Source organism: Panthera uncia, chromosome X, assembly GCF_023721935.1.
Source record: "Panthera uncia isolate 11264 chromosome X, Puncia_PCG_1.0, whole genome shotgun sequence".
In the NCBI taxonomy this organism is placed as follows: domain Eukaryota; kingdom Metazoa; phylum Chordata; class Mammalia; order Carnivora; family Felidae; genus Panthera; species Panthera uncia.
The window spans coordinates 16,790,821-16,805,449 of record NC_064817.1 but is presented as its reverse complement, the minus strand read 5'-3'; the positions used below and the strand labels follow the sequence as shown (position 1 = coordinate 16,805,449).

The window sequence follows — 14,629 nt, the reverse complement described above, 5'->3', positions numbered from 1 at the left end:
TTTCCTTACCTTTGTTTTTCTTCTTTGATTTGTGCTGCAGAGAGGACTGCTGAAATGTCTGAAATCCAAGATATGGAAGAATGTTATTTGATACTCAGGATGCCATCCACAGTGCTAACATGCTGCTAAGAACTCTCAAGAGTTGAACAATGACTCTGAACCCAGGTCAGAGAAAGCACTTTCTGTTTCCAAAGACTCAAAACAAATTCATATATATCATGGCAATTAACTTTCTAATCTCACATGAAGCAGGACAGGTTATTATCATTGTCTTTCTTTTGTAGGTAGAGAAATCAGGGCATAAAGCAGTGGTGAAACTCAGGGCTCTTATATAAACACAGTACTACTTTTTACCCCTTTTTAAGGGATTTATTGTGCTTTCTCAGGCAATATCTCAATTGGTTCTCAGAAAGTCTTATGAAATAGTCAGGCAAATATGACTACCACTTGTTATTTTGAAGTTCATTCTCTTCCATAAGCCACCAGCACCTACTGATCCTCCTAGGCACTCCCCCTCAATTGCTAAATACTGCAGCACTTGAATCAATATTTTCTTCTCACACCTACTTCTGTCGCTATTACTGGTAACTAATCTTCATGTAAGTGATGTCAGTACCCTGGCTCCTCAGTCCCTCATCTCCAATGATCTTTACTTCTCTCCTCAGCTACCCATCCTTCTGACAATGTTTGTTATCTTAAGCAGACTCCAACCACTGCTTCTATTACCTACATTTTATGTAGCCCAATATTTCCAACCCAGTAATTTTTAGCAAATTTTCATTGAGGCATCCATTTCATTAACCTTGCCACCCTTTTGTGACTTTATTATTTCTTTTTTCTCAGTTATCATGAGATACCATTACAATCATTCCCTTGAGCCATGCTCTCTCCATCATACTTGCCTAGCTAAATAGTCAGTTTAGCTGCCTGTTAAATCAGTTAAATCTGCCTGTCTACTCCATGCTAACTACAAGAAAAGCTTAATGTCTTAATAGAAAAACCCACAGCTGTATTGACTGGTCTAGCTTTCAATGACTATAAATCACTGGTTCCAGTCAGATACTAAGTCAGATGCTAAGCTACATTGTTGTTCACTGGTATAATAAGGTTAATTGTGTTTATATGATTAGCTAGCTGAGTATAGAGATAACATGTGTAATTTCAATTCATAGATACTCCTTTGAAATGAATTTTAGGTACCTAGAATCTTCTTTTCTTTACAAAGGTATGCCTGTAAGGGGTAACTGGATTTTGCTTACATAAAATTCACTTGTCTTGGTTTTATACAACACATTTGTATTCTGTGACATACTTTCTTGTTTGGTATCTTTGTCCATAAGATAACATTCTACTTACAATAGCAATTTTCTTGTTTTGCGTATGGTTTACTTAATTCTCATGAATATGGTATTATGGGTGGATACCAGTCCTAAAGGTAAGTAGCATATAATTTGCTGATGTACAGCATAATCCTGAAATAATCACCCAAGTGTCAAAGCAATAGAAACATGTATGCACGTGGTATATGTGTGCAAGTGTTTATAAAAACTTTGCAGGATACATGGCTATGTAAATTCATAATCAATTTTGTCAGAGAAAACATAAAAGATAAAACTCATTATGCTGTGTTGATTTTCCTGAGTGCACTTTGCTCCAAAATAATAACTCAGGGTAGTGTGCTTAAGTAAAGGTAACTTACATATCATGATTTCCCCTAAATTGTTAAGCTGTAAAATTACTGATTGGTTATTTTCTTTTTGTGTTTCCACAAGTGGTCCTTATAATCTTATGGCTGATAATTTTTAAAAATGACAAAGATGGGATGGTTTGTTTTTAGGAAGCTACATGGACAAAAGACAGCTTGAAAGAACTGAGTTATAGAAGGTACCTCCTATGCCTTTTGCATGCTATTCCTTAGATCCTGGAGGTCTATTTTATTATTATTTTTTTAATGTTTATTTATTTTTGAGAGAAGGACAGAACATGAGTGGCGGAGGAGCAGAGAGAGAGGGAGACACAGAATCGGAAGCAGGCTCCAGGCTCTGAGCTGCCAGCACAGAGCCCAATGCAGGGCTCGAACCCCCGAACCATGAGATCATGACCTGAGCCGAAGTTGGACGCTCAACCCACTGAGTCACCCAGGCGCCCCATAGAGGTCTATTTTAAAATCTATACAAAAACATATTTTATGCTTTCTAGGATTTCTTTTTAATAATATTATCTTTTCTTTCCCCATAAATATATTTGCATACTGATTGTGATTACAGTCAGTGTACATATTGTTGAAACCCAAGAACTCATACGTACACAATATAGATTTATGCAACATTCAAATAAACAAAGCCATAGATGTCTTTTGTATATATTATATATATATAACAATGAAATTATCTTAAGAGAGATTTTATTATTTGTCCAAGTGATTAGACATTTTCTAAAGTAAAAAAATTAACTGAAGTACAGTAGACCCTTAAACAATGTGGGGTTAGGGGAACTATAACTATGGACTCCCCCCAAACTTAACTAATAGCCTACTCTTGACCAGAAGTCTCATCAATAATGTGAATAGACAAATAACACATAGTTTGTATGGTATATGTATTATATATTACATTCTTACAATAATACCTTTTTCTTATTTTTTCCAGTATTTCTAAGCAATGTGGTTTGCCTGTGAGTTTATTCAAATTGTCACAAATCTCTAAATTTTTTTCCTATTTATTGAAAAAAAATCTACATATAAGTGGACCCACGCAGCTCACATATAAGTGAACACGTTCAAGGGTCAACTGTATATGCTCTTGAAAGTCATAAGAAAAACAATGAAAACTACAGCTAAGGAAATAGGTCTCTGCAGAAAAGAGTTAATACAGCAGGTTTGAGGCTGCTATCTTAGAAGAGCTTGCTTGCAAGGTTGACCCTCAGGTGCCATCTGGGAACTTGGCTGGTAAGCAGTTCCCTAAAATGACATGAGATTCACTAAGCAATAAGACGGTTTTGCCCACCCATGGACTAAGCACCTGTTTTCCTTTCAGGAATCTATAGTTTTGTAGTTGCTAGACAGAGGATGTGTACGTGACCAACCCAATACAATCCCTCAGTGCTGAGTCTTTAATGTGCTTCCCTCAGCAGAGACACTATACGTGTGACCGCATTTTTGCTGCCTGGGTGAGAATGCCCTCTGCATGATCTGTCACAAGGAGAGAGCATAGGAAGCCTGCACATAGATTTCTCCAGATTTCATAGGTGTCTTTTTTCTTTGCTGCTCTGACTATACATCCTTGCTGTGTCACTGCTGTAAATCTTCGCTGTGGGCAGAACTACATGTTGACTCTCATGAGTCTTTCTAGTGAATAACTTAACATGTGTGTGATCTTGGGGACCCCTGAAACAGCCTCATAATCAAAAGAGTCTTTACAAACTTATATTAAAAACTGTTCATTGTTCATATGCATAAATAAGTTCCTGACAGTGAAGGTTTTATCATATTATCAGCAACAGTGTGATTAAGCACTCCTGAGGTGCAAATTTATAATCCTGTGTAGTCTTTTCTAGTAAAACTGATGGAAATATTCATTCTGAGTGACAAATATTTCACTGGTATCACTTTTTTTGTTTCTAATGACATCATGAGAAATTTAAAATAAGCATGACATTAAGAACAGACACATAACTATAATGCCTAATACAGCAGATCATATAAGATGCTATAACTAAAAAAAGAGAGGGAGAGTGAGAGAGGCCTGGAATCTTTGCTTTCATGATGATGAATGCTTTTCTCCTGACAGTGAAAATTTATAATATATTTTATTTTTGTATTTTTCTTTTTTTTTAAATTTTTTAATGTTTTTATTTATTTTTGAGACAGAGACAGAGCGCGAGTGGGGGAGGGGCAGAGAGAGGGGGAGACACAGAATCCGAAACAGGCTCCAGGCTCTGAGCTGTCAGCACAGAGCCCGACACGGGGCTCGAACTCACAGACCGTGAGATCATGACCTGAGCTGAAGTCGGACGCTCAACCGACTGAGCCACTCAGGCGCCCCTGTATTTTTCTTATTAGCTTCAGATCATCCTTCTTCCAGGTTCATGCTTAAGTATATCCTTTAGAAGTTCTTTCATAACAGACTGTGAGTACAAAACTCTTGGAGATTTTTATGTCTGAAAATATAAAAATCCTTCCCTCTTGAATAATAGTTTAGCTGGGCATAGAATGCTGGGTTGAAATTAATTTTCATCACCACTTTGAATATATTTGATTTATTTTAGCATTTATTGCTACCCTTAGGACAACTGTAGCTACTCTCTCATTTGTTACAATTTGTCTTTAGTCTCTCTGTAGCTTTTAAAATATTTTTCTCTTTCTCTCTGATAATCTGCAATTGTACTATGAAGTGTATATGTTATAATTTCTTTTAATTAATCCTACTTCACATTCATTGTATTGTACTTGAAGATATTATTTCTTTAATTCTCAAAATTCTCATGTCTTAGGTCTTCAAATGGTCTTTTTTACCAGTCTTTTTTCCCCCTGAAGACATATATTGCCACCTCTCAATTATCATCCTTGTATCTTTCATATTTTTTATCCTTTTATATTTCTGCAATGATTTTTAGGTAAATTCATTCTGATGTCTTCTAACTTCCCAATTCTCTCACTTACTGTATCCAATTCAAAGTTTATTCCACTTATAGGGTGTTTATTTTACAGGCTATATTTTATATATCCAGGATGTCTAGTTGGTACTGGCTCTCTAAAAAAATTTTTTTTAACATTTATTCATTTTTGAGAGACAGAGTGTGAGTGAGGGAGGGGCAGAGAGAGAGAGGGAGACACAGAATCTGAAGCAGGTTCCAGGCTCTGAGCTGTCAGCACAGAGCCCAACGTGGAGCTTGAACTCACGGACTGCGAGATCATGACTTGAGCTAAGTCGGATGCTTAATAGACTGAGCCACCAAGACGCCCCAGTTTGGCTCTTTTGAATATCCACTATTTTTTTTTAAGTTTCTTTATTTATTTTGAGAGGGAGAGAACAAGCAGAGGAGGGGCAGAGAGAGAGGGGGACAGAGGATCTGAAACAGGCTCCATGCCAACAGCAGAGAGCCTGATGTGGGGCTCGAATTCATGAAACAAGATCATGACCTGAGCTGAAGTCAGATGGTTAACTCACTGAGTCACCCAGGTCCCCCGAATATCCACTGTTCTTAATCATCCTGTTATTATTTCAAAATTTATTTTAAGGGCTTTTGTGGATTTTCCACAAGTTGTATATAATTAGGAAAGTATCACCCATGTACAAGTCATAGCTCTGGTCAGTGGCTGTTTTTTTATTCAACCTCCTTACTCATGGGTGAGGAAGTTCTGCTTGCTTTTCCAGTTGGTTTCACTTAGTGAGTCAATTCCATTTCCTGAAATAGTTGTAGTTCATTTGTTCTCTGTTACCCATTATGTTAGACTCACAGCCATCTCTACCTCTTTCAGGACGCAGAGGCTATCAAGTATGTGCCTTAGTTCCCATTTATCACTGAACAATTTTGTTCTTTTTTCTGGTCCTTGGAGACTAGCTCGTTTTTGACTATGATCATATCTTTTTATGCTTGGAGTAGGGTGAGTGTGTGACAGTGTGTGTGTGTATTTAAAGCATAAACTCATTAATGCTTATTGACCACCAAAAATAGATTCCTTCTGTAAGCATATGTGAAGATTATTTGCGTTAAAAATGTATTTTTAATCTTATTTCCTAAGTTATTATTCAGTCTTTTTAATGCCCTTGCTAATACTTTCTGTTTATTGTAGTGAGCATCTGGGTGAAAGTTCTTTGAACTTTCTCCCTAAGAATGTCTACAAACTCTGATCTTTAGTAATTTACGACTTCATATCATTAGCTGGGACTTCTTGGCTGAGCTGCAGGTGTCCTAACTCAATAGATTTGATGTATACAAAATGGACTTTATGATATCCACTATCTGTCAACCAATCTGCTTCTCTCTCAGTCTTCTATACCTTAGTAAACAGCAATTCCATACCCCCTACCCTCATGGGGGCTGACATCCAGAATCTTGAAGTCACCTTAACTCTTACATCACATGGCCAATCCACCAGCAAGCTATATCAACTCTGTCTTAAATGTGTTTATAATATGACTTCTTCTTACTACCTCTACTAGTAGCATCCTGGTCTAAGCCACCATCATCCCTTACCTGGATTATTGAAATATCTCCTTACTGCTCTCCCTCTATTTTTAACAAAAGAGCCAGAGTGATTCTGTTAAAATATGATTTGAGTCATGTCATTCCTCTACACAAAACTCAAATGGCTTCTCATCCCATTCTGAACAAATGCCAAAATCCTTGCAAAGAACTTGAAGACCCTGTATGGCCTGGCCCCTTTGCCTCCTACCCCTACTCTTGCTAACTTTGCTCCAGCCACACTTGCTGTACCTAGAGCATGCCAAGTAAAATCCCATCTCAGGGCCTTAACTCTTGTTGTTGCCTTTGTCTGAGATGTTCTTTGCCCAGATGTTGTTGTGGCTTATTCTCTTAATTTCTTCAAATCATTACTCAAAAGTTTCCTTTTTAGTAAATTCTTCCTATGCTTCCCTATCTAAAATTGTTATTCTCATTGCCCTCAATACTTCCTGTTTTCCATCCTTGCTTTATTTTTCTCCTTAGCACTCAGCATTATTAAAGTACTTAGGGGCACCTGGGTGGCTTAACCGACTGACTCCTGATTTCGACTCAGGTCATGATCCTGCACTGCTTCAGAAGTTTGAGCCCTGCCCTGCATCAGGCTCTTTGCTGACAGCATGGAGCTTGCTTGGGATTCTTTCTCTCCCTCTCTCTCTCTGCTCCTCCCGTGCTAATGTTCTCTCTCTCTCTCTCTCTCAAAATAAATGAATAAACTTAAAAAGATAAAGTATACTTATATTTCTTGTTTATTACTCAGCCTTCCCTCCAAATGTAAATGGCATGAAAGAGGAATTCTATTTTATGCACTGTTTATCTTTTGCCTAGGACAGGGCCTAGTACAGAGAAAGTGCTCAATAAATACTGGTTGAGTGAATGGAAGCTGAGCAAACCATCAGTAAAGAGCAAGGATGTAGTATTTATTTTAAAGCTATTTATTTATTTTGAGAGAGAGAGAGAGAGCACAAGCAGGGGAATGAAAGAGAGAGAATCCCAAGCAGGCTCTGTGCTACCAGTGCAAAGCCCAATGCGGGACTTGAATTCATGAACCCATGAGTCATGACCTGGGTGGAAATCCAGAGTCCGATGCTTAACCAACTGAGCCACCCAAGTGCCCTGGATGTAGTCTTTTTTTTTTAAGCCTTATTTAGTTTTGAGAGAGCGTGAGCAGGGGAGGGACAGAGAGAGAGAGGGACAGAGAATCTGAAGCAGGCCCATGTGGGGCTCGAACTCATGTACCACGAGATCATGACATGAGCTGAAGTCAGACGCTCAACTGAGCCAGTCAGTTGCCCCCTCTGCCTCCATGTAGTCTTAATTAAAGTCTTAAAGTGATTGTTTCAACCTGAAGAAGTCCTTCAGCAGGGGATATAAACAAGCTAAGTATCCTTTCTTCAGTAATCCATGTATAGGTCTATTCTTTACTAGGCTTTCTTTTGGTAGGTTAAGAAATATTCCTTTTTATCCACTCTCCTTTAGCATTACTTGCACCGAGACAGTCTTAGTGCACTTAACAGTTTAAATTTGAATTCAAGATGTGGCTGGCAAAAAGACATTAAATCTGTGTCAAAAGATATATATGCGAATAATTATATGATGAATTATGAATGGACATGTTGAAATCATAATTCTACCCATAAAAATAGAATGTGCTAAAATAAAAGGCCATTATGAAAGTATTGTTGATCCTCTACTTAACCATGGCGATGCATGCAATAGTATTCTGTTTGGCTATAAAAGATCCCTTTTTCAGACATTTGCCTGAAAAGACCATTTATCTTTCATTTTGTCCACAGATGTTCTGTTCAAACTCCATTCCCCCCTCTTTTGGATGAGGAAATGTGGGGGAGGGTAATTTGGGTCATTCTTATCCTGAAACTTTCAGAAGCACTTATTTTAATTGTGGAAGAAAATGACAGTTTCTGTGTTACATTTTGAAAGCTCAGCTACTATTAAATTCTTCTCAAGTTGCAAATTGCCACACTTATGGAAAAATTTGCAATCAAAATACTCTCTTGTTGCAATATAGCAACTTCCTCTTACTGTAATTTTCTGCAAAGTTCCAACATTTCTGCAGTGACTAGTCAAACCAATAGCTTATTTTCTTATACATAAGAAAAGAAGGTGCTTAGCAATTTGAAACACTTGGGATAAATGATAGCTACTTTCACCTATTTAATTTTTAAATAACAAAGCCTTTGAGATTTAAATATTTCACAAAGAAAAGTATTTTGCCTTACTTTCTCATTAGTGTCCGTTGGCAGAAAAAAGACCTAAATATAAGGAAGTGGGGTGAGATTTTAATCGGACTGAATATTAAATCAAGAAATCTTCCACTTACAAGAAATAACAGCATAGAATTGAACACGTTTCCTGTTGGTGGTAGCCTCGCATTCTGGTGCTTGAGAGGGAAACTGTGAAGTGAGCAGAAAGGGTAAGAGACACTGCTCACACACGAGGTCTCTGAGTACAGTGGGGTGAGGTTGCTCTCGGTTCCGTCAATAAAGCCAACCCGACTTATGTTGACTCAAAATGATTCCACAGGCACTCAAAAAAAATAAGAGTGTTTTTAAAAATATTAAGCATGCTAATAAATTATTAGTCAAGTAACAATAAAAAGGCAGTAATTGGCAAGGGGAATCTAGAGGTCAAACTCATTAGGTTGGGCAGAATCTATGTTTCATCAAAAGAATACCCTGTACATCAGACTGTGAAGGGAGTCTTATACAGGATCTTATACAGGATCCCATAAGGTGATTCCACTTTTCCTATGGGGTGGTAAGGTGGGAAGAAGAGTGATTAATGGTGAGGAGCTAAGAAGGGTAACAAGAATCACCGCCCTTGGGAAACAGGAACTGTCATTCTTGGATCACAATAATTATCATTTACTGAAGGCTTCTGTGTCAGGCATAGTATTAGGGACTCTACATCAGTTATTGATCTTAATCCTTACAATAAATCTTTACAGTTGTTATCATTAACCTCATTTTAAAGGAGAGAAAATTGAGACACAGATTGTGTAAACAACTAGCTCAGGACCATAGAGATAGTGCAGTTAAAATTCAAACCCAGGTCTGTCAATCCCCAAACCTGTTCTCCTAAGCACTCTGTGCAATACTGCCTCCCAAGTAAGTATTCTGTAGTCATAGTAACAATGTGAGAGTAAAGAAAAACTGATTCTGACACGATGACTTTCACTTAAGAAAACCTCTCATGACATGTGATATAAATACACTGCTATGTGAACGAAAGGATTCTACATAACAGAAAGATATTAAGGGTAACACCTTTAAATTAATGGAGATAATTCAAACTGGAAACATTTTATCAATTTCTAATTTTCATGCTTTTGTCAATTTTAATTAGCAAGTTATATTGCTCTGTGGATTAAAATAAAGATTTGCAGGCTTTTTCTTTTTTTTTCTGGCGACCATTAATAATATTTTCATGAGAGGAAGGCTCATGTTAACATTTTAATTTTGCAAACGAGATAGAAACTAAGGTACAGAAAGGTAATAAAGCTCAGCCAAGTTAGACAAGGATGGGACTGCAATCACATTTTATTCAAACCTATTAACAGTGTTAATTGAGCTCAGTGCAATTAAAAAACCCTATGTCAATACTGATGAGGAAATCAGTGATCCAAATAAGGCAAGCCTGCCTCTCCACTAATTCTTTACCCAGGAGAAATCTCTTGCAGCTGATTCATTGTGTTATGCAATTTTTCACCTGATACACTGCTGATTATTATGCAATGCCTAAAAATTACTTGGTTTACTTTCTCAAGATGTGGTTTTTAACTACTGCATTAGTTTCTATGAAGGCAGAAACCATCTGCTTTAGCTCACCATGCTATACTCAGCTCCTAGCACAGGACGTGACATACAATTATCTGTTGAAAGCATGAAATCAAACAGTTACTAGTCACCTATGTGTGCAGGACACTGAGGCTATGCATTATGGCATTTCATATGTAATCTGACAGCACATTCTGTCCAGTCTCCCTTCACAACATATCCAGAGTGCAACCTCTTCTCAGCACTTCGACTTCAGAGCCCAGGGGTAAGCCACTGTCATCTCTCACTGGAATCAACCAGATCACATCTTCACTCTCTGTGCCCACACTTGCCTCAGCCCCTTCAGTTTATTCTCAACACACCAGCTGGAGTGACACACTTGGAACATTTATACTTCACCAAGAATGGAATGCTTTGTACCACTAGAGCAACAATGTGGTAGGAATCAGGAGACCTGACTTCTAGTTCTTCATATTCTAGCCCATATTCCAGCTCTATGATTGCAGTCAAGTCACTGAACTATTCTTGACCTCTATTTCTTCATCTGCAGTGTTAGGGATTTGGACCAAATGCTCTTAGAATATCTCTTAGATCACTAACTGTACATGATTCTGACTTTAAAATGAAGGGAAAAATAGCCATTTTTCCTTAGTCACTAATGTATATCCAATAACTGATGTTTTAGGAATCATGTATACCCATAATCAGTGTCATTCTTAATACTTAATGCTAGATTATTCATTGAAAGGCACTTAAGTTTACGCTAAAGCTCCACTATGTATGGAAATAACTTCTTGCCAGCCATATTACATACAGCTATTTTGGGGTGCTTGATTAATGTGTATAATGAACACAGATTTTGCACAAGATGGAGGCAGATAGTCTAAACAGGTGAAAAGCAGAGCTAGGGCAGTTCTTGCTCCTGACACTTCCATTTAACAAACTGTAAACATCTAGGTGTCAGAGAAATCAGGGTACGTTCACCCATCTTTTGTGACAAAGAAACCTTTATGATCAGAAAAAACTGAGAGAACCAGATTTTCCTTCTGAAGACTACTTAGTGACAAGGAAATAAATTATATGTAAAAGAAAAGAGAAATAAATAATATAAAAATAGTCACCTCTATGAAGATGCACAAAGCCTAAGAATCTCAAATGAAGACACTGTATACGGCATGATAATGATGTCAGCAATGATATTACTGAATCATAATTATTGAAAAATTTTCCTGGCTATTGACTTACTGGCTTAGAAGAACATGAAACTAACCAGCTTTTTCTGGATACTGTTATTTTTAGGTTTGTTGCTCTGATATATTGTAAGATTTTCCCAACATGAAATTTTTGCCATGTCAGTGTAATGGGTTCCAAGAATGCTAGCTTTTATCTAAATACCTTTATGGCTAAGAGTATGTTTTTATTGAGCTCTTATTCTGAGATTGTTGCTTTTATAGACTAGACAAACTCTCCAAGACAACCACTTCAAGTGTTTCTACATCTGCTACTTTTGCTGCAGTTTCCTTGATCTGGAGGTTTTTTTTTTGTATCAGAAAATCTTTCAAAGAGACTACTGGGTAAAAATAAAAATTAAATTTAGAAAGTTTTATAAGTCATTCTATATGATAATAAAATAGTTGAAAAGGTAAATCATACTGTTTCTTCTCTTCCATACTGAACCATCTAGTAGGCCATCTAGTAGGACACAATTTTGAGACTAAGAAAGCAAAACTGTTTTTATCTAACAGAAGGGAAAGAAAGACTTGATGGGAATTTTTTTTAATTCTGTGTTTGCAGCAGGAATCAAATCATCATTATGGTATCAATTTAGATGGCATTTTCCAGAGTCCTCTCTGCAGTGTTACACTCATCTTGTAAATGAGAAGACTGAGTAAGAGAAAGAAAGCAATTTATGCAAGCTCAGATATGAAAAATTAGATTTCTACAGGGCCTGATGTTTGCTGCCACTTCTCTAGACTGGTTGCCTTAAATGTACCTAGACTAGGTTTGGCTTGTTCTCATCCCACTGGTGAGGACATTTTGGGAGTATGGTTGAAGGAAAGATACTAAGAATATTTGTGTACTATTGCAGTGCCAGATACTGTATCAGATATTTTCCATACATTGTTATCACAGGGAGCCAATGCTTTTAGCCAATTATAAAAACATATATGGGGGAGGACACAAAGGAGTAGAAAACACAGTATCCTTAAAAATATTTTCATAGTAAACAAAGAATTGGATTTCATATGGTTGTTTCTTAGGGTAGTCATCTGATTACAAAATAAGGACAGGATGCAATGCAACTATGTGAAGGAGATTCGCCAAGTGGCTAAGGTAACGTGGTCCAGGTATCAGCCTTGTGGTACTCCTCCTCAGAGTATGCAAAGAGATTCTTTAAGGAACTGTTAGACATATTGTATTAAGTACAAACCCCTTCAGGTAGATTAGACATGTTATCCTAATTACTACTTCTATTAGTCAATTTCTTGATTGAAGATAGATAAATGACAATTTGAAGTTGGATTTTCCAGTATATGCTTTGGAAGATTAAGTCAGTGGGCTATAGGGATGATACCTTCAGAGAGGTGGGCTGTCCCTTGAGTTCATTCCAGATTTATGATAATTTAGAATTTTTCACTTTACCACTGATGTTCATACAGGCTGTCCTTAGACAATTTTCAAAGATTTAACCTGGTAGGCACATACAGTGGCCACAGAAAAGGAAACCTCAGTGTGCTGGCTTCCTCCTGTGCCACCTTAGCAAAGCTGGAAGTATGTCTTTCAGAATTCCCTTCTCTATATGGTTCTAGTTTGGGTTGGCCACAAATACATTTGTGTGAACTTTGGAGAACACAAGTGAGGCAGCAGCCCTTATGCTCTGAAGGTTGGTGTAGGATGTCAGTCACTGCTGTGGCTCACATACATTGTCACTGTTCAGCTGCTTGTTCGTATGCATGAGTCAGCAGCTGAGCCCACAACTTCAGCTCCTTGAAGTGCTGGACTGGGAGCCTGTGAATCTCCATGGTGGAAGGCATCAGCTTTGTTGTTGAAGTTGGAGGCAAGGCTCAAGTTTGTGCTCATGGGTTCTAGTTTATCTTGCTCTCCCTGGCTTCACATCCAGATTTTCTTCATGATCACTGGCTGTGCCGAGGCATCTTAACCAGCTCCTCAAATGAGTAAGATCTAGTCCTTTATTCCATGTCACTTAGTGCTTCTTCCCTGATTTAACCCTAACTGCTACACTCATTAATGTCCAAAGAAAACACATGTTTTAGTCCTAGAAAGCTTTCTGATTTGCTTGACAGGAAGTTAATTCCCTTCCAATGTATACAGATTAATTTCTGTTCCATATGGCATTAAAATAGTTACTATGTACCCAGTGCAGTGAAAAAAACTTTATACACAACATATGATTTAATTGTGAAATAGTCATGTTAGGTAAGTATTATCCTCTTTTTACTGATGAGAAACTGAGGTTCAGAAATGTGTCTAGGTTCATACAGCTGACTTCAAGCTCATGTTATATATGTACAGCATTATTCTTGGCCATCTGAATCTCAGAAAAAACAATTCTCTTCTTTTATCCGGAGGAGGTTAAATACTAGAACCACTCTCTCTTGAGGCCACTCCAAATTTATAATAAAAGGAAATATGAGAAGATAACTTAATCTACTCTTTCTTATAGGAGGAAAGTTTGTATCTAGTTAATTTAAAATTATTTTCACATTAAGAAAAGGAACTGAAACACTGATATATTTCTCAACATGGTTTTGGGTTCAAGCCTATTAGGATCCTGTTCTTGGCTTAGTCTGATATTTGCAGAGATGTTAAAAAACAGATTTAGCAATATCGTTTACAACTGAGATTCTAGGTTGAGTCAGTGACCTTTGGCCCACTGCCAGTTGCTGCCTGAGCCAAAAGCCAATGAAGAGTCCATGAAGGCTGCAAACAATTTAACACTGTTTTTCAAAAAGTTACCTTCAAGAAACTAGAACGGAACAGTAGTCAACAACTGTGCCTTAAACTTCATTGTCATACCAGGTATGGGCCAAGAGATGCAGACATGTAGTCTGGGATATCGGACAAAGGGCTAGTATCCAAAATCTATAAACAGCTCACCAAACTCCACAACCGAAAAACAAATAATCCAGTGAAGAAATGGGCACAAAGCATGAATAGGCACTTCTCTAAAGAACACATCCAGATGGCCAACAGGCACATGAAAAGATGCTCAACGTCGCTCCTCATCAGGGAAATAGAAATCAAAACCACACTCAGATATCACCTCACGCCAGAGTGGCTCAAATGAACAAATCAGGAGACTATAGATGCCAGAGAGGATGTGGAGAAACGGGAACCCTCTTGCACTGTTGGTGGGAATGCAAACTGGTAAAGCCACTCTGGAAAACAGTGTGGAGGTTTCTCCAAAAATTAAAAATAGATCTACCCTATGACCCAGCAATAGAACTGCTAGGAATTTACCCAGGGGATACAGGAGTGCTGATGCATAGGGGCACTTGTACCCCAATGTTTACAGCAGCACTTTCAACAATAGCCAAATTATGGAAAGAGCCAAAATGTCCATCAACTGATGAACGGATAAAGAAATTGTGGTTTATATACACAATGGAATACTACGTGGCAATGAC

At 37.6% G+C, this 14,629-nt stretch overlaps 1 protein-coding gene across 4 annotated transcripts in view; it reads right to left on the bottom strand.

The window, feature by feature from the left end:
- CNKSR2 (connector enhancer of kinase suppressor of Ras 2) overlaps positions 1-14,629 on the bottom strand; it is a 301,223-nt gene that overhangs the window by 65,884 nt on the left and 220,710 nt on the right. For all 4 annotated transcript variants that reach the window (XM_049643574.1, XM_049643575.1, XM_049643576.1 and 1 more), the window contains one exon: positions 10-58. In XM_049643574.1, coding sequence (XP_049499531.1) covers positions 10-58 — 49 coding nt within the window. The remainder of the gene's footprint in view (positions 1-9; positions 59-14,629) is intronic.